Source organism: Spea bombifrons, chromosome 3 (assembly GCF_027358695.1).
Source record: "Spea bombifrons isolate aSpeBom1 chromosome 3, aSpeBom1.2.pri, whole genome shotgun sequence".
Taxonomy (NCBI): Eukaryota; Metazoa; Chordata; class Amphibia; order Anura; family Pelobatidae; genus Spea; species Spea bombifrons.
This window is the reverse complement of record NC_071089.1, coordinates 114,777,231-114,798,687: the sequence shown is the minus strand read 5'-3', so window position 1 is coordinate 114,798,687 and position 21,457 is coordinate 114,777,231. Positions and strand designations below refer to the sequence as shown.

General features: G+C 39.8%; 2 protein-coding genes across 2 annotated transcripts in view; one reads left to right on the top strand and one right to left on the bottom strand.

Annotated features, from left to right (window-relative positions):
- The window catches only part of SUPT3H (SPT3 homolog, SAGA and STAGA complex component), a 176,300-nt gene extending 160,338 nt beyond the window's left edge, over nucleotides 1-15,962 (bottom strand). The window contains exons 1-2 of the mRNA XM_053458482.1: nucleotides 15,837-15,962; nucleotides 13,940-14,069 (exon numbers count right to left, since the gene is read on the bottom strand). Of these exons, the coding sequence (XP_053314457.1) occupies nucleotides 13,940-14,049 (110 nt within the window). The 5' untranslated portion in view covers nucleotides 14,050-14,069; nucleotides 15,837-15,962. The remainder of the gene's footprint in view (nucleotides 1-13,939; nucleotides 14,070-15,836) is intronic.
- RUNX2 (RUNX family transcription factor 2) overlaps nucleotides 1-21,457 on the top strand; it is an 89,464-nt gene that overhangs the window by 16,274 nt on the left and 51,733 nt on the right. The gene's annotated exons all lie outside the window — the stretch shown is intronic.

Sequence of the window (21,457 nt, the reverse complement as noted above, 5' to 3'; positions counted from 1 at the left end):
ATTAAACAACGGCCTACCTGTTCTAGCCATGCTTAGGAACGCGGCCAACTCCATTTTTTTTCTTTTTATTATTGATTTAACCTTTACAGGAATGCCACACATCCTCAGCGAGCTGCCCTTCAACGTAATTAGAACGCGATACACCTTGGCTAGAGAAGCGAACAAATTATTTACACAGAGAAAACCCCCAGCAAGATCATCTGCATAAAATGTATTTCTAGGGCAAATAGATCATGAAGCGTGAAGGAGTTCCCCGGGTATATCGGTGATCCAGTGGCAGAAACATCAGGGATGCCGATAAGGAGCATTTAGGCTGGATCGAAAGTTTTAAACCTTTATTATTATTAAAATTAGGTATATCTGTGGTCCCAAAAGCTTAAGTTTTATCTCGTCCCAATATAACCATCACCTAGTATTAAAGACCCCCCAACAAGAGACTGACAGCAACTGAAAGTGTTAAACGCACGTTTTAGGTGACAAGTCCTGTTTAAAAGTAGCCACAAATACCTACTAACATGTAATAAATATCTGATATGTTACTAGTATTACATGGCTGGAGAATCTAGGCAACCATGGGTAGACTTTGAAAAGCTCCACAACTATTTTTGTATGTTGGGCTCCTGAACATAAAAACAAATCAACGGTTTGCTGGTTAGAACAAACCCAGCATTACTTAATTTGTATAAATAATAACATGGAAACGGCAGATAAACCCATTCTGCCCGTCTGGTCCCACCGTAAAGACTCTCGATCGGTCCCTTGGTCTTGTCAGATGCCATATGTCTATCCCATGGATGTTTAAATACCCTCACTGCGATGACCTCTGAAAACGTTTTACCGCGCCATCAGGCGGAATCGTTCGGTTAAGGAAGAATAGGAAATTTGGGGCGGGTGTGTTGAGCAAGATTATATTATATACATGCCTATTCTATTCATCAATGGTCTGCAAAGGTAAAATAACGTCAGAAAAAGAACACAATAGGCCGCCAGTCCTTACACTTTTCGTACTAGATGGCCACCTGTTAACGTTACTTTTCAGCACCATCCAAACCCACCGTGTTATAAAGCAGGTTTGCGTCAGACATACCGCTAGCAGAGACCTGTGTAATCCGGACACTCCGCGAAGCACCATCCAAACGGCTGCAGCTTAGAGCTTCCAGAAACCAAGCCACAGCGATATTCCGTAAGGAGAATATAAATATACCGCCCGCTTGCCGCAACCAGACGCCTAAAGGGTTAACGCAGGAATTTAGTCTGCAGAGCTTAGAACAAGCAGTACTTCCAATGGAAAACAGCAAGGCTCTGAGGGGCAGTAAATGTATCCTGTAGTTTACAATGTCACATAATCAATCCTTTTATCCACACTTCACTCCAGCATAGCTAAAGTGTCAAATTCACTCTTCACAAGCCCTCCGTTTGTACGCATCCGTCTATCGGGGCTAATCGCGTTTAGGCGGGCCAAGAAAACACAAGATAATTAGCGTGCATTCATTAGAAGAGTTTCGGAGAGCTCATTGGCTGTAGAAGAGGACTTTGTATACAGCGCAATAGCTTTTACTTGTCATATGCCATTCCCACCTTCTACACCTAGCGGGGTTCACAAGCTAACAACAGTTGCTGTAAAAGAGTCATGAGACTGCAATTCCCATCATGCATTACGTTGCTGCAGTGGTTATTAAGCATGATAAACGCATGTTATTATTGCCCACTTTAAGTTTTTTTTCTTTTCTTATATTCAAGGCGACTTTTTCATCCCCATACTCACTTCGAACATAAAGTTGAAAATGTGGCGATTATCAATCCAGACATTTAATAGATCTGTCAGAATCTCTTTGTAGTGATAATTTTCAAGAAAAGACAAAAAAAAAAGTTACAATTTAAACTCCGTGGTGGTTGTGAAACGAGACGCTTCATTCTGTTCTTGTATTATTCAAGGTTTTGAAAGCTCAGTAAGGGCCGTTCCTCCCCGCAGGCATCGGCTGGGTGCCGCTTCTACCCCGAGCGACCCCGTTACAAGCCACCTCCTATAATGCTGGAATTGTGCATTTTCCTTTTCAAACATACAAACACATACAAACACATAATTATATAGAATATTATAACAGTCCGTCATTCATCAAATACCAATGATTTTTATGGATATTATGAACTTAAACCGCAAATCTCGCTATAATTTCATATCCTTTTGTTATAGTCCTATGTCCATAAAGAATATGTATGTCACAAAAAGTAACTTTCTATTTTGAACCCCTAGAGATGAAACGCAGTGCGCGATTCCGTCCCGTGACGACGGCACGGTAACCGTGTAAATATTGGACATGTAGAAATCCAAATAATTAGTCTTTACAGATGCCACGCGTAGGTCACACACACACATAGCAAAATGCATCTCTATTTCCGATCTGACGTCATGTACAGCGTGTCTGACATCAGCGCAGGATAGCATCACCCCTTAGTATTTACAGCCTGGCTGGGAAAAAGCAAACTCACCCTGCAACGGATATCTTACATACATGGAAAAAAACTGTAGGGGTTCCCCAGTGACACAAAATAACCCAGCTATTAACTAAGCTTCCCCAGGGCTTGTCTAAAAGTCTTCAGTCTGACTTGGATGTACTTGCGCAGGCAGGAATGTGGTGGGTCCCGTAGAAGTGAGTGTGTATTTCTAAATGTGATAGCATGAGAGTTAGTGTGTGTGTGTGGGAGAAGGTTTGTGTAAACGTGAGCATGTGTATGTAAATGTAAAATGTGTGCTAGTGAGTATGCCAGTTGCCTGGGGGTTAGGGGCTTGATGGGGCCACATGGCTTTACCGCCGAGCAAGAAGCTGCCAGCCTATGCTTGGTGGCAACTAGTCACACGTTGATATTTGAATACCGATCCCCACGTACAAGGGCAGGAGTGTTATTTTAATTTGGAATACATGGCCCGCGGCCCAGGGTTCTACGTCAGATGAGCTAGGGATTTCAACAGGGAACAGAATAGAAGCTGCCGAGTCTAGCCAGCTACTCGGTTCCTAACCCAACAGTTTCTGCTCTGCATTGTACTTTCACTTAATGCACGTTAATGCTGCATAAAACCCACTGAATGCACACGCTGTGACAGCTAAAGGGAGATTGCTGCTCTTGGCTTTCTGACTTGTTAACAAATGTTTGATGAGAGCTTATTACATTTCTTCCAATAAGCCTCAGACACTTGACCGGCTCGGTCCCTTTGCACGTTCCGGCTTCCTTCGAGAAATACACACCAGGCTGATTCAAGCTTGTGTTTTAGTACCAAATGTTTGCATTCCATGAAAAACGAACAAGCCACACTATTTATCCGTATATTAGTAGTAATCACTTACCTAATGTGTTTTTACACGGTCTTACTTGTTGGAAATTGTTAACACGCTGCGCTTTTTTGGCTCTCCGATATTAAGGTTTTCATTTAAATTGGCCCACTTAACCATTTCAGGATCAGAGGGAACAAATAGCCAAATCTACACAATGAGCTATTTTACTTACCAGGCCTGTAAAACAATGCTATAGGAGATTATATTCAAATATTTATATATATATATATATATATATATATATATATATATATAATTTTTTTGGGGGGGGTTTTACTTTAAAGTTTTCATAACAGGTGCATTCTATAGTTTTAAACACGTGGGCATATACAGGGAAGAGTTTTCAGCGCCATTAAGGACAGTTCATTCTGTAGCACAACTATATACAGCATATACGATTACATATATAGGTAACAAAATATATTGTTCACTGTAGCACGGATGGGCACCCAAGACGCCACTGAAATAAAAACCTTTCAATTATTTCAAGCTCTTCTAAGACTACTTCAGAAATCAACAAATGAAGCTCTGAACAAGCTTAGAAATTGTTACAATGTAGTTACATTACAGAATTCCGGGAGCTCAAAACATCTACATTGTACATTAGTTTGAGAAGGGCCACCTTCATGCTTCACGTCCAAACTTTTACATAACGCACTGCTTTCTGTAGGTTATACTCTGCATAGCTATTGTACTGCGCTGCTAAATACGTCGGCACCAATATAAATAGACGTAAGGAACACCGCTCCCAGGATAGACGATGATAATCGGTGATGCAGTCCCACTGATCCATCCCCTTGGTAAGCAATATAGCCATGAAAAGTTAGATTGACTCACCCAGATTAGGTTACAAAGCGTCGGAGAAAGCGATATATGGCCATATAGTGACGGAATGACCGGTTTTTATGCCTTAGGTGGGTGTTTTGAGCGGCATTTGTTGGGTATGCGCTGAATTATTGCTTTGTTTAGTATAATATTAGGATTAGATTGGTGTTACGGAATTTGAATTGCGATGGGTTAATCTCTGTGGAACCTTTACACTCCATTGCTCAAAACGAGAATTTTTCAGCTAAGACGCAGGAACTGCGCTAGCCAGTACTCTTTGTAACTGTCAGAGTACGACAGGAGTTATAACGCAAAACCAGAACTAGATCTTGGCAGGTGAGCTAGCACTTGATAAAGAGAAAACGGAAATGACATCATCGGTCGTCCTGTTACTTATCAGAAGAGACCGCAGCTCGATGCTTAAAACACCAAAACATCTGGCAAAGACAGAGCACTACTGACTAGAACACTTTTCTTTTAACGACGTCTTTACGGAAAGGTAAAATCTCAGTCGTAGGGTTTGACGACGTGTTTAGAGTGAATTATAACCCACCTTCTGTCCAAAACCCATATCCCCGCGGCCGTAAACATCCCGAGGAGAAAACCACCTGCAGCCGTTCTTTGGAAATCCGCTGGAAACAGGTGGAACACATTGTGAGTGATTTCACCCCAGCGGGCCTATTGCTGTTGTTATGAATCATGCTTTAATAGTCTCCGTATTATAGAATTTCCTCTTCGCATTAACAAAAAGAGGAGATTCAAGGGGGTTATTCCTTAAGCACAGGACAGCCGTTACAGAACATTTATCTGCGCCGACGAGAGAAGACGTGGCTGCTTAGCTTAGAGCTTTACTGAATAAAGGCAGCAACGGACTGCGCAGCGAGACTTCTATCCGCAGCTCCGTTGTGTCGGTTGCTACAGCAATAAAATCGCTTTTTATATGATGGCTCCGGCTCTCACATAGTCTAATGTAAAGGACATTTCCTATATTAAATAATTATGAATCCTGTTCAGCTCAGCATGGAAAATGTAGGTACTAACCTTTGTTATATTCACATATGTAGTGTGTGCGCATATATATATATATATCTTTCTAGAGAACTGTCCCCAATACTCTAGATGAGGTCTAACCAGATATCTGTGAGATTCCAGAACCTCCTATCTCTTCCGGATACGAATGCCTCTCACTACACCACCGGCTTCCTTTCTCCAAAGTTTGTTGCATTGCCTACTTAGAAATACTTGTTCCCAAGTCCTTCTCATCTGTTGTTGCTGACAGCACAGTGCCGCCAATGCTATATTTTACATTGGGATTTTTACACGTACCAACTGCATTATTTTATATTTATCAACATTAAACTACAGCTGCCACGCTGTCGACCATTCTTCTAATTTACTTAAAACCATTAGCCATTTGGCCTATTGTACCTGAATATCTACATTGTTGCAAACCTTTGTCTCATCCACAAAAAGAGATACGCCTTACCTTTGAGACCTTTTGTAACCACTTTATTGTACACAGGTCTTTAACTCACGTATTACTCTATGAATGTGCTGGCAACGAGGAGGTATTCATACAGAACATGAAGGTTTATAACGGAAAATAGGGCTGCAACAACGAGTCAATAAAATTCATAATGAAAATCGTTATCAATGCTCTGAAAGATACCCTTCAATTTATAATAACACTAAGATCCAAATCCCCCGCAGCACTCCCGGATTCTCCTGACAGCCAGTGGGGGGGTGTCTGTGCGATGCACGCAGACATCCTCCACTACTGTCCTCCACTTCTGCTGGGGCTTCTATGATGGAGCTTCAGCGTGACGTGACCTTCCGGTGCTCAGTCATAGAAGCTCCAGCTAAAGTGCCAGCCAGCTGCAGAGATTTTTGACGTTCACTGGCTACCCCTACTAGACACCAAGGAATCTGTAGCTCGGGGGGTTCTAACACTTATAAGAGGCAGAGTGGCATATCGAGGGTTCTAAGGCATATCTGGGGGGGCATAGCAGCATATAGGTGTATTAGACATATTTGGGGGGCCAGAGTGGCATATCTGTGGTATAAGGCATTTCAGAGGGCACTTTCGCAAATAGGGGGGTATAAGGCATATCTGGGGGGCAGAGGTTGGGAAATAAAACAAATGCATTTTGAGCCCGTACATGTACGGGCTTTGTCATTAAGGGGTTAAATAATACCTTTTTATCTGATTAACCAATCGAAAAAATTGTCTGCCAACTAATCGATTATGAAAATAGTTTGTCGCAGCCCAAATGGAAACATTGGGTCAGCCTTAGTGAGTACTATAAATCTACTGCTGCAGCTTAACTTCTAAGTGTTATGTGAACACGGGATATCAAAAGTCATAAATCGTAGTACGGAAGGGCATTAAAATGAGAACATTTGAGGTCCATACAGCACGTTGGATGACTGAGGGTGCAGAGACACCTAAATCAGCCACACGCTCCAATAAGCACTCACTGTGTATAACAAGTATTTCCCAGATGCTGATATTGCTGGCTTGAAGGCCTGCCCACACACTACCCCCCCAATACTAATATCCCAAAAAATGGATACTCTGATTACATCGAACTGTATTCCTCCTTGATGCAGCCAAAGGAAAAATTGTATGATACAACCATAGATCTAAAAAGTAGCATTGTCCGCATACAAGCCAACATAATTCATCACCGTAATTAAAGCAATATGACTTCAAAAACGCTGATTCACTGTCGGTATTAGGATTTTGGTGAAAGAAATAAGCTTTTGTTACAGGGGTCCAACTGTGTTGACTTCAAGCTGACAAAAGATATCTAAGCAAATTGCTCTGAGTCATGGAAAGATCCAATGAAGGACCTTATGTTCCCGGCATTAAAAAACATCCAATAAAAGGAATCATTATTACACGTTGTCCTGTCCACAGACACCATTTGCTCTGTGAGGGGTCCTGTGAGTCTCTTTTGTAGTCAGCCGATGACGAGCATAGTTTTTTCCCTCCATATAAAAAGTCAGCCATCCCCACAGAAAGTTTCAATCTCAAAATAGACTTTACTCACAAACCACAGGCAGTCATGCTAATACCGTGAAAACAATTGTCACGTTCGCAGGGTACATGTGGGAAACAGGGCAGTTAATTGCTGAATACTAACGTCCCTTGCTAGTTAACTGGACTTCTATTAAGGAACGTCTCTGCATTGTAAACTTGCCATGTTCTTAATTACAATTGGAGATCTCTTTAATGTTGGTTGCTGGGGTACAGAAGGTTGGCGATTGCAAAGCAGACACTAAGATTAAAAACGTAGAAGGACATGAATGGCTGAACAGAGCGAATAAAACACAAACGTTCAGCTTTGCTGCGGTAAAAGAATGTCCTATAAATCCAAACATCTCAAAATACATTAACTGACGATCTCAGGTGCCGTAGAAAGCATTTTATCTCTTCAGACTTTGGGCTTTATGGTTCTATTTGTTCCCATAATTTTAACCGCTGAGAGCCCTCGGATTGTACGAGGCGCAAGCACAGCCTTGACATTCGTGCGTTCCACAAGATCACCTAAATTCTGGAACCGCACCATTGCTTTAGATGTAAGCTACTTGACATGTAAAGGGAGGTTATGTTCTCTGTTTTCCTATCATATCAATGAGAAGATACCGTGTGTATGGGAAAAGCTAATTATGTTTGGCAGCTAAGCACCACGGATTCTAGAACAGAACAATTTATTTGTCTCTAGACATGACCTGCGCTTGCGTGAGATAAGAGCGATGTCTACGCTCACGCCGTACGGCTTCGTAAGCAGCACTCACGGCCACAGAGATAATTACGCCGGATGCCAGGATCCTGCTTGCCGAGAGACAGACACATTGCAACATTTCAGAGTTACAATCTATTATCATGTCTCGGCTCAAGTGTGTAATTACAGAAGCCCGTGAAATCATTTTCCGGCTATAGTTGTGTCCTTTTGCTGCACAAATAAAAACTTTTGGGGTTTTTTTCTAAGTTGTTTGCCAGTTATTTCTGCTGATCGCACTATTAAAATGTTATTCGTAATCCAAGATAAACAAAGGTTTTGTTCAGCATGAACCAGCGTCGTAAACCCATTCCGAGATTTTAAGATTGTGAAACGTCTGGCATAGGCTTTCAGCAGATGTGGCGCTTTCATAAATCCTGCGTTTATTATTTAAGGAGTTGGCGCATTAAAACACACACAATATACGCAAGTTAGAAACAGACCTTGTTTGAGCGCAGGAAGGAGCAGCGATGTATACGGCACCTTTCAGTAAAACATTAAAAGCCGCGCTGCCTACGAAAGACAATGTGCTAGATGATCGCTTAGCAAATACATAGGTGAAAAGTTAGACGGCGCGAGGATTTAAGCGAACGTACACTAAAAACTAAAACAGATAATGTGGGCAGGTAACTGTACATAGCTAATTGTGTGATAGAACATAGGGGACCGCGGGCATGCGCAGACACACGAGAGAGATAGCTCAGTCGGTAAATACCCTGACTCCAGGCATCATCTCAGATTTTATAGAGGAAGGACTTGATATAAGGATTTTGTTTCACCATTTTTGCCAGATCCTGCCACTCAGGTTTAACGGGGTAAAACGGTGCTGTACATTTAGACCAAATGTAAAAGGCAGCTACATGCTGGATATAAGTTACTCTTTTTATTTTATAAGATTGCTATAATAAAGTATTTTGATCTAACTACTTTATAACTATATAAAAAAATAGATGTTGAAGATGTGCTTCTTTGTTAAAACTTGTCTAGGCTAAAATATAACAGATCAATTATACCATTAACAGCACTAAACATGTATTTACTTACATACAGGCAAACTGACTACAATGCTAAAAACCAGTTATGAAATGGGTTCCTAAAAGCTGTAAGTAATCGTATAAAAAAGGTGCTTAAATGCTTTTGTCGAGTAAAGAGCATTAGCCTCTCAAACTTAATTGAAACAGATAATGAGAATTCCCTTTAATGAAACGTTTGTTCTTGTCGAAGTGGTATACTGATTGCGCCCTGAAAACCTCAATCACATAAAACACAGAAGAGACGTCGGGTTACAAAACACAAGGCTGTGATTTTAGAGCCTTCGGGAGAGAATTGAGAAACTCGCCAAAGCTCTAAATTACAGCTCGGTTAACCAGAAAGTGTTGATGAGCCTCCTCTTCATTACCGTGGCCTGAGATGGCTTCTGTCTTCCCGATAGGGAGGGAGAAAAAAAAAATGCAAGCAGACAACCAGGCGGGAAGAGACGGCGTGTACAAACACTAAGGAGAGAAATCCCAGGGACCAAGGACAGCGCGAGCCCCGAGCTTACGTGATTCACACTGAGAATATTATGAATGTTATCAGACGGTAGGAAGGGAAATGCTGAGCACCTGTCTGGCCAAACGTGGACAGTCAGCTCCTTCACGACCGCATAGGAATAACAATGACGACTTCTGTAAAAAGTGAACTTAAGTTCAAGAGTGCAATTACATACCGAAATACAGCAGCAGGGCTGCCTCCACGCCGACGTTTACTGTCCTGAGAGTTTTCAGGACAGATGACAATTTAACTCAATGTCGTTGGATCCCTCCTTGCCTTTTGCTTCTATACATTCATCTGTCCCTTTTCTAAAGCCTAGATTTCGTAATTCAGGTGAGGGGCTCACTCATGGATTCCACTAACCTTACAGACTGAATGATCATATAAAAAACAGCCCCATCGACATTTCTTTTACCGACCATCAGAGAGTAGATATCACTTTTCTGATTTATCAACAGCATATTCACTATCATTCAATAGTTTGGGGTCACTTGTCTGTTTTTTAATGGAAAACAAGGAAATGTCTGGCTGTAACAATTGCAAAAGGGTTTTTTTAACCATCAATTAGCCTTTTAACTTAAACTTGGATCAGCGAACACAACGTGCCATCGGAACACAGGAGTGATGGGGGTGATAAAAGGCCTCTGTGCGTCTGGTTTTCTGTTCCATTTCATGTTATTTTAATAGACAAAAACAAGGAAATTTCTAAGTGACCCCAAACTTTTGAAGAGTAGCATAGGTCAGAAATATTTGTAGCTCCATAATTATTTTCATGGATTAGCGGATGAAACTCCAGAGTGCATTCAGTAGGACGAGTTCAGGTTGATTTATAAAAAGGCAGAACTCTCCTCTTCGCATGTTAGCGTAAGCCATTGCTTTAGGTACATTTGCTGACTTTATGCATTGTCAATCAAATCAGAGGTTTTGGGAAAAGATAATGTGCGTGAGGTGAAAAAAAACAAAAAAAAAACAAAAAAAAAAAAAACACATTTACACTGGATCACATGATGTAAACACTGATTACCTAATTTGCTTATAAGACTGTCCAGTACAGTATAGAGTTATCTAGATTTACTTGTGTACAAAAACAAAAGTCTATTTCAAAGAGGCTGTTAGACATAATGGAACACTAATTATAAACGGCAGAGTAGTATTATGTTATAATGGGAACAGAATGCTAAGCATGAATGTCTACCAAGTTGAGTCGATGTAAAATAAGTCCTGCCTACATTGTCAGATTATATAGGATACACAGGTATAGGTTATATATACGGCTTTTCCTTCCAGTCGCATTATCTTACATTTTTCCATCCCAAATATCTGTGACATTGTAATTGCACTCTTCTGAAAATATGACAATTATTTAAGCATACAACTTTGATTATTCAATATCTTATATACTTTAGAACCACAAATAAACTCAAGAGTTTGACTAACCAGAAAGTGAATCTAATCATGATTACGACATCTTAATCACTATTTGTAAGACACATAAAAATAAAGAAGTTTAAATGATTTGGTATCAAATGCCTCCTTTTGTCTATTAAAATAGCATGAAATGGATGAGAAATCCAGCGCAGGCGGGGCTAGTGTTGTAAATGACTATTGTAGCCGGAAATTGCTGATTTTAATGGAATATCTTCATAGGCGTACAGTGGCCCTTTATCCCTCCCATCACTCCTTTATCCCTCCCATCACTCCTTTATCCCTCCCATCACTCCTTTATCCCTCCCATCACTCCTTTATCCCTCCCATCACTCCTTTATCCCTCCCATCACTCCTTTATCCCTCCCATCACTCCTGTGTTGCAATAGCACATTGTGTTCACTGATCCATGTTTAATTATAAAAGGCTAATTGCTTGTTAGAAAACCCCTTTTGCAGAAATGTTACAGCTAGTAATCTCCTCGTGACCCCAAACCTTTAAACAGTAGTGTACATACAGTCTATATACAAATACAAAGGCACATGTAAGAAGGCTACTATAGTCACACAGTCTATCATGGTGGCAATTGGTATACAGAGTCCCAGTCCAGAGCCGAGGGCTTAAAAAAATCCTAAATGAATCCTCCCAACACAAAAATCTTACAAGGCTAGCTCAGTTGAGAACACACAGTGCTAAATAGCTTGCCCTCCGGTAAGGGACCACTTAGGAGAGTCTGAGATTTCAGCTCACATGCCATTACAGAGGAAAAAAATCGCCATCAGCATATCAGACTAATCCCAACCACAAAAGCAGCGAAGAACCAAAATGTAAGGCAGACTTTCTCTGCATGATAAAAATATAGAAACTGACCAAATAATCAGTCTTTTTTTGCCTTCTTTTGGATCAGAAGCAGTAAGGATGAGTCGAAGGGTTAAACTTGATGGACTTAGGTCTTTTTTTCAATCTAAATTACTATATTGCTAGATCATATACAAGGCATACTGCAAGACAGCACAGAACACAAAACAATCAACTGCATGATCAGGTATATACAGGCATAGCATGTGTCAGTAACACATTAGCATACATTTGATCCAAGGAGAAATCCGATTGCCTTTTGGAGTCAAGAAATAATTTTCCCCCCCTGATGGCAGAATTCGAAGTAGCTTTATTAGGGCTTTTGCCTTCTTTTGGATCAAGAATAGGAAGGTTAGGTAGAAGGGTTGAACTTGATGGACTTAGGTCTTTTTTCAACCTTATGTACTACGTAACATTTGTAAGCGTACTGTGAAGCAGCAGAGCACCAAACATACATCAACACAAAACAGTTCAAAGAAGCAACGTAATCACACACAAACAGCAGATAAGCAGTTTCAGGGCCCACGGACACTGTACTTGGAGTTTCATGGGCGAGCTGTAGATGGCACTTCTCTTGGCACCATGAGAAAGGAGGCGTAACTCTAGACTCTCCATAGGGTCTAGCCCTTAGGGCTTTCCAAAGAAGCAAATATAGAAAACAAACAGGATTAAGTCAATTTAAAGACAAGGTGAAAGCAGATTGACCTTTTGGCTTCTAACGAGTCTCCACTTGGGAGAGCTTCACACTTGCGCGATTAAAGAAGAAATCTCTCCATCGGCATATCAGACTACTACCACCCACAAGAGCCATTTTGAAGTTGTCTGTATTAATCTGAGCCAGCCTTATAAAATAATATAATATAAAACATATGAATAGCCACGGACTAGGATTAACTCCATTTACTTACATGTCAATGCAATTAAGTCCTTCTGTTTCCTGCGACGACCCAAGGGAGGTTAGACATTTTCATTACCGACAATACGGGATTGAATATTTTAACGGAGAGATAGAAAATCAGCAGGTGTAAGCGATAATACCCGAACCATTCCTGCAACAGCTGAATTAGGAAAAGTATTCGGCCCTCACTCACCTGCATCTGGCCAGTCAAAAAGGGGCATCTCCAAAAGCAGGCCGCTCTCCCTGTGTTGTGAAATGGACATAAACGATATCGCAGGAAGCACTCCCTGCTCAGACTTCAAAAAGGAAGCATACATGGAACAAACCACTTGAGAAGGAGGGGTGGAATTTATTGCCTCAGTATTATGGAAGAAACCACTTGAGGCAAGGGGAGGTGGAATCCATTCTGGACTTCCCCTGCCTTTTTTTTAGCCTTCAATATCTACTCACATCCGACACACAGGAACGAGCCAGGACAATGAAAAGCAAACAAGAGAAAAGGGGTACCCACAAAGTTTTGGGTGGTTACCCCCTTTCTCAATGTGGCAGAAACGGTGCTGCTTACCCAGTAGAAATCATACCGAGGACCAGTGAGGACATTAAGGAATCTTCATTGTAAAACTGGTAACAAAATTAAAAAGGTGCTGATCTACCTACTGTGCTAAATGTAACTCTCTCCTAACTAAATGCAGCATCAGAAACATCATTCCTGGCATGGTTGAAGGCCTAAGCCTTACCAGAAAAAAAAAATATATATATTTGATTCAAGTCAGATTATAACATTTAATTGTCACGTGACACAAAAGCAGACATAGGTTTTTGCAAGAGAAAAGGCTTCTTACACATTTCTGTGTTTGTTGTGCGATTAAACATTCAGAATGAAATGACAAAAAAAATAATTGCCCTCGTTTGGGGAAAAAAAGGCATGGAATTCACTGCCAAGAGAGGTGGTTCCATCCAATACAACGGATGCCTTCAAAAGCAAGGTTCATACAGGACAATAAATGACAGAATAAACATTAATATTTCAGAGGATGGTTGAGGAAGAAAGATCCCCTTGAGTGGCAATAATTGAAATACAGATTAATTGGGGGTTTTTTGCCTTCTTTTGGATCAATAGCAGGATGGATTGAACTTGGGTTGAACTTGATGGACTTGGGTCTTTTTTTCAACCTGAATTACTATGCGGTAGGCCATGGGCCGTTCAGCAGCAGTAGGGATAACGCGTTAAGCCGAGTAGATGGAACAGCATCTTTATAGAGGTTGTTGGGTTTGGTACTTACATCATGCTTTGGAGCTCAGGCGCAAAACTGGTGGTCTTCCCCGACACCCTCCCCGACGATGAGGCCGCAGCAGAAGCCATTGTGTTGGTCGCTGCAAGACTATGGCTCATCTGCCTAAACAGGCAGTTGCCTGAAAAATACACACAGCTTGGATCAAAACCGAAGATCTTCACCATATATAACGAGCAAATATCATTATTACTTAATTATTATATCCCATGAGGCTCAAACACTCGAAAATTAACCGCCATAATGTGTCATTTTCTTAAGAGCAGCAGTAATGTCCGCTAGAAGCTGCAATAGCCACTGCCTGACTGAACTGGCATTGCACAGAGCAATCAAAAAGGCGGGAAAACTGTTTTCTCCCCTGATTGGCTGCTCACATTACACACTGCACGGCAACATGTAGGATTCAGCATTTATCCAGGCCGCACGGGTCAGTCTCAGTCAGGGACAGATTTGCTTAATGGCTGTGACCAAGTGGGTCACACCACAAAGAGGATCTCCACCACAAAGAGGTTTATTCCCTAAACTGTGGCTTTCAATTCTCACTTCAATATTCGTTATGAAGCGCAGGTTTCCCCAGCAAGCAAGGCCCTGCACAATGTATAATGAGACTGAAGAAATCTCAGATTTAACTATACATTCTTTATACAGGGCCGGCCAAGCTTCTTCTTGCTTTAGTGAATAGACCCCAAAGTCTGTCACATTGGACATACAATTGGAAATATGTACCAGAAAATGTACTCTCAGGTATGGGAGAAAGAGCCTGCCCTGCCAAAATAATGTCTTCCACTACGTACGGAAACAATTTAAATGGTTAATTTAAAATGATTGTGTGCGAACTTTGTTAATAATCCTAAAATGGGTCCTCGTTATTTGATCTATAGAATTCATGACAGACCTCATTCATTTTCACAGATGGAACAAATCGCTCACATTCGGCGAGTAAAAAACACTTTTGCTAAATATCCCTCAAATTCTTAGCTTTCTTCTAGTTTATAAATAAAACAGCCAGGAAAATATACCTAGATTTTTTTAAATATTAATTTACCTTTTTTTATATAAAATTATTTTTAGCGGCCCTAGCAGAATATATTACATGGTTGCCAATCAAATTTAGTGTGGGCCTTATATATTTGTTTCTTGTTTTTACAGTTGTGAAGAGATTAATATTAAGAGTATAGACTAGGCATCAAACTATATACCCCCGGGATATTGGGCAATTACCATAATCTAAATTCATATAGGGGTAAAAAAAAGTTTATATAATAATTACTTATGCCAGGTAGGTAGGAGAGCCATGAAAATATAATAGGTTTTTTTAACCCCAGAAACAACACTAAAAGGAGTTAAATATTTTATCACAGGCACATCCTAAAAATACATTTTATTTAAATGTATTTTTATTTAGCACATTTTTAATTAAGAATCCAACTTTCTAAAATTATTCTCACCCTTTAAGTTTGGTGCAAATTGGTGGCAAAATGGTTTCCACGGTGACAGCTTAACATTTAGCATTTTGAAGCAACAAATAGGATTTCAAAAAAAAAATACAAAAATTAGAACTACAAATTGCTGATACTGATTTCTCAGTAAATTGTTTCCTTCTTAGTTTAACCCTTTGGCTCAGAGGTTAGCACAGCAGAATCCCCCCCATCACTCAAGGGATTGAGGCATTTATGATTTAGCAGGGTTTTTTTCCCAAGTTTTTTGAGGTTTTCTTCCTTCATACTCCTGCCTTGGTGAAAATATTTGAGAATGCATTCAGGAACACAGCCTCCTATTTGCAAACAGTGACACAAGTTATGTTTTGTGTCAAACAAAAGAGGTACTTTGCAATCCTGCTGTACGGTTGGAGTGTATGGAAACAAAACACCCCTTCACAATTACTTACCTCCTACCCACTGAGGCAGATCAGCAACCACTACCTCTGCAAAGCTCAGGCCGACCTGCCCGAGTGAAAGCAAACCTCATCAGCTTGCTAATAAGAACGCACATGAGTGCCCTTATCCATCATGGCCGCCTGCCTTCACATCCTTACTTACCATGGCCGCTAGCAGCCAATCACGAGCCAGTTACAAGCGGGACCGACCCTTGAACTTCCTCCTCTTTAGTATAGTGTCTTGCGTGGGCCAAAGTACGTAAAATGCGCAATTCTGCTCTGAAGGCTCTGAAGGCTTATAATCCGATATTTTATATTTATATTGTTAAGGAAATGTTATGTGTAACATTAATTATGTACGGATTACTAATGTAATTAACCATTTTAAAGGCCTCCAAAGGACCTGTCTATAAAATCTGATTTGATTTTTTTCCTATATTTTTTAATGTCCATTAAAGGGACATTTTACTGTCCCAGACAGTCCAAAGAATATTGCATATTAAAATACTTAATGACTACATTAACACGCATCCTTTAATAGTAACAAAAAAAACAACAGCTCCTTGTCTCCTTCATGGTCTGACGATTCTTGCCACTGATTGGCTGCTTGAAGTGGCCAATCAGTGGCAGGACAGGACTCTCTTACGTTCTGTGAGTCAGTACTGGTGCCCAACACATCTCTTGGATGATAAATAGCTGAAGGGGGTGAGGAAAGGGCAAAAGCACATGTTGGCATCCTGCAGAACCCCTATGCATTCGGAAGAGGGGCACCATGTAAATGTAAAGTGACCTTTCAGCTATCACATGCATTAAAGTGCATATTCCCACTGGAGCGCCTCTTTTTAAGGGGAACTTTTACATCCCAAATATAAGTGATTGTAATTCTTACACCTATGTGCCTTTCTTTTTTTGTTTTAATAATATAAAGTTTCTCGTATTGCTTTCTGTTGGCCTTTATACGGGAACTACGTGCATCGCACTTTAAACTGACCTAATTTTATTTCTGATAACAGCTTTACAGAGAGGCTGTATATCTAGGGCTCGAGGCTCATGCGCAATGTAGGGTCCAGGAAGTGGTTTACAACTTCCTGACCGGCCCAACAATAAGATTCTGACGCAGTCTGACATACACCTTAAAAAATAAATGTTAAAATAATATAATAAATAATTATGACTGAGATATAACAGTCCTCCTTTGTTTTAGGTGGACCTGGATCTTGGTTCTAGCTCATCTTTTTAACTAAATTAAAAATGTAAAACAATACAGAGTGTGGGGGAAGGGAATCTTGAAGGATTCTTCACCACACTGAGCTGATACTTTATGGCAATGCTAATGAAGTCCGTTCCTCTATAGACTTGCATTAGTCAGAGTGTCAGGCTGTGTGATTGTGACTGAGCCATTCAATGGTTTCCCACAGGCAGTATGATAAGGATTTGGGGGTGTTTGTCTAGTAGATCGAGGCTCAGAGAACAGAGCGAGAACTCATACAAATGGCTAATATACAGCTGTCTGGAAACATTATATTATAAAAACTACAACTGTTTTTTTTCAGGAAACTAAAATATTTTAGAAAACATATTTTTAATCTGATACTAGTTGAAAAAAAATCCCCTTTAAAGGAACAGTCATGTGATTTTTATTTTCTGTAATTAATTTGGCACCTCCTTTAAGAGATCTTGGACGGAGCTCAGATAAAAGAATAACCTCTTAAAAACCAAGTACTAACTCAGCCCAATTTGATTTTACATTTCATGGGCAGAAATATTTTCCACGAAGAGAATTGTGCTCTACAGCAGACTGTGGACAGTAAATACCGTTAAAGAATGTAAGTTTGCTTGTTAAGTCCACAAGCAAACCTTGTGAAGTATGTAATTAAAGCTTCAAGCCTGGCAGCACCAATGGTTTTTAGTGTAAATTGGGCAGCCTAGGTGGGCCAGATGGCCCCTATCATATGCCTGCCTCCTTGGCCAATTCGGTAAAAATATATCCTTTACTCACAAAGGAAAGTACCATCAAAACAACTTTTTTGATCATAAACAGACAGGGTTCCATATTTCTATTTCAAAAGTGTGGTATTTTCTATTAAAAAAAATGCCTTTTTTGCTTTTTTTTTATTATAATGTTTTGCACTAGACCAGAATAGACCTGCCATGCTTATAAAGGAAAATTAAGTAACGGAAAATTAACATATTTGTCGGCATTCTATCCTCGTACAAAAATATGTCATTTTGTGGCACCCCATTTACTAATCTTACCTAGATAATTGTGCTTCGATGTGTAATTTTTCTAAACTTTCATATCATAGAAATTCGTTAAGGGTGATATTTTATCTAAATATATTGGATTTGCGTAGTTATTGTTTTTTGGTGGGTACATGTTATGTAAGCTTATTGTAGATTTGCTAAGGTTTATAATAAACAACATCTTTATTATGACGTCACTGGACACATCAGGGAGCAAATATCGACCGGGGGACCAAAGTCTCGATCAGGGGACAGTCCCCCGAAAACAAAGACCTCGTACTGGACTAGATGACGGGGCTCCAATGGCATTTGCGCATATTCAGGAAAAGAAATCCGGAGCTCCGGACTTCTTCTCACTTATATTGCTGACGAAGTGGACAGTAATTACGTTTTAACATGAAAAGATGAAGAAGTGAGGTGTGAGGATGCCATGGGGCTCTCAAATGGCTAACGAGGACTTAAATCGGACGCTATTGGGGACTACAAATTTAGTTTTTTGTGTATTTTTTTTTTTTACTTTTGTAAATTATTTACTCTGAAAGGAGATTAAAAAAAATAATTTAAAAAAAAATATTTTCAAATATATATTTATATAATTTATGAAATAGACATTTTCTGCTAAACATTTGCAATTGGTGCGACTTATAAAACCTAGTGCTTTTGAAAAGTTTCCCAATATGTAAATATAGCTTAAGGCCAAAAACTTTAAAAAAAAAAAAAAAAAACAATTTTCCATTTATTAAACTTCTGCTCGTGTATACGTGCAAGAATGCAAACATGTATGCTATATAATTGTGTATAAGAATGCTGGAATGTCGTGTAACGTTTTCAAATGTATTCAATAAGGTTATTTGAAATCATGTATTCGCAGGAATTTGTTCTCGGTTGTTCTACGGACACACCTGGCAAAACTCAGTAACTTCTAACCTGAAAAACAGTAACCTCCAACTATAGGAGACTTTAATTAACCAATATATTTCCCTCTCTAATCAAGACCAAGTCAAAACATCTTTAAGTTATTTCATCCCAGACAAATTAAACTTGTTGGAAGCAGACTGGTAGTCTGAAGCATCCATTGAGCTGTGTTGCATAACAGAGAGCTTTCTGAAAATGCAAAAAAAAAAAAAAGAGGGGAGGAAAAACGCCGAACTGTCCTATAAATGAAATCATTCAGAGGCATTTAAACAAAATTAAGAGAATGAAAATATCACAACATGCCTTTGGGAATATAGCTTTGATCAGGATGCAGTTAACATTCATTTCCAATCAAATAATATGTTTAGGACCGAATGGGGGGGGGTGTTTTGGGGAGGAATATAGACCGCTAAGGCATTTTACAGTATCTTTCCTAACACAAAGTAAGGAAGACCTCACACAGCTCTGTGGACCACAGAGAAGCTGCTGGGTAACACAAGGTCCAACTGTCCGCTGAAAGAGTAGACTTAGGCAGAGGTGAATGAATGAAAGAGATGTACAGTAATTTACTTCCAGATGGATAATTGCTTTCTGCACTAAAAACACGGAATGTTGTTTCCGAGGCAATCACAGATATTTTGGTCTGGCGTGTGGACGGACCCATCTGTATTCCATTCCCTTAAAAACACATGAATGGATCTAACACCTTTTGATTCACAAAACAGGAAAAAACAGAAATTGTACTTCCCAAAACATTGTCGCACGAAGTCTGGGCATTAACTGTTTGCAGGACTGAGAGGTGGGGGGGTTTGGAACACTTATTTTTCGTAAAAATGTCTTTCCTGTTCATGGTCTACTCTAGGATTTTAGCTTTAATTTGTTGCAGTTGTAGCTTTATTAGGAACTTGTGTCTTCCTCCTTTAAGGTACTATGGAGGCCTGTGCCACCTGAACCACACACCTTCATAGTGTCGATGGACCAGTGATATGGGAGATCTCCAATTTCCCAAAACATTCAGCCAGCCATTCACACCTACCATGATGTCCTTAATTCTCTATAAGTCCTTTGAACCACATCCCCCTTAGCCAGAATGCTTAAGGCTTACTTATCGCGCATGTTCTGTGATGTTCTTTACTTTGTAAACCTGCAACTCTTATCAACCTAATAAAATGGGATTAAAAGGGTAGCCATGTCCATTCTGCGCAGTCCACACTCCCGAGCTACCTTGTTTTTGTTGGAACTCAGGTGTGACCTGTCCATGCCATTGGCAAACAAGTCTGTTAGACAGGCAAACATATTGGCAAGCGGCAAGTGTAGAGGCCAAGCAGCTCGACACACTTAACGGATCATTTGTTCTTTTAATATGTCTGTGTGTTAGGAAAACACAGTTTCTATTGTCTGTGTTAAGCCTGAGAATGCAAGGATGAGAGGTCCTACTTTGGTAGCCATTCTAGAGTCCTTTGGATCAATATAGGCAAAGCAAAGCCCCAATATTTCCCAGTGAGATGAAAAAGATGGTGGCGGCGGGTTAATGTATTTATTTACTGAGGTCTTTTAGTTATGACATGAAGGACCTAGCAAACTTTTTCACTAAATTAGCCCCCAAAAAAATTCTTCTGAATGAGCTGTTTCCTACAAACACAGATTCCAGATCAATAACGAATGTATAAAATATATTTACCAGAATATAACATATTAATCGTCTTTGATACTGTACAATTTAATACAAATGGATTAAAACAAATAACACACTTCACAGTCGGCACATCAATCACATACATACTAATTCTGCTTTGCCTGTTCTAAAAATAAAGCAGAGACGGGAATTTACAGAAAAATACATTTTACAAAAATAGCCCAAATTACATTTTAAAATATGCTCTGCCACCCAACATGTATCAATATTTAAATACTCATTATAAATGTGGAATTGGTTCGGAGTCATACAGTTCATTTTCTAAAATAAGCTGAATACTATATTCCTTGTATTCCATATTTATATGATTTTGCCAGATGAATATTTATAATCGTACTGTTTATTTGACATGTTATTTCAGGGAGAACTTTGCCAATTTGACAGCACAGCAAGATAATAAGATATAATCATTTTTATATGTTTTTTTTTTTATATATATGAGATTTTAATGTCTTTAGTGCCAGGGGTACAATCGGTGCCTTACTAGTGTTGGATTAAAATCACTGCTTCCATAAAGCATGTATTCATACAAACATAGAATATGCCGGCAGATCGGCCCCATTTGGCCCCCGTCTAGTCGCCTGTTTTTTCTGCTGTAAAGACTCAAACCTTAATCAGTCGTTGGTCTCGTCTTAGATTTAGGAGCCGTATGCCCATCCCATGCGTGTTTAAATTCCCCTCTGTATTAGCCCTTGCCACTTCTGCTGGGGGACTGATCCACTTACCTACCTACCACCCTCTTGGTGTTTAACCTTCTTTACATTACATCTCTTTTTCT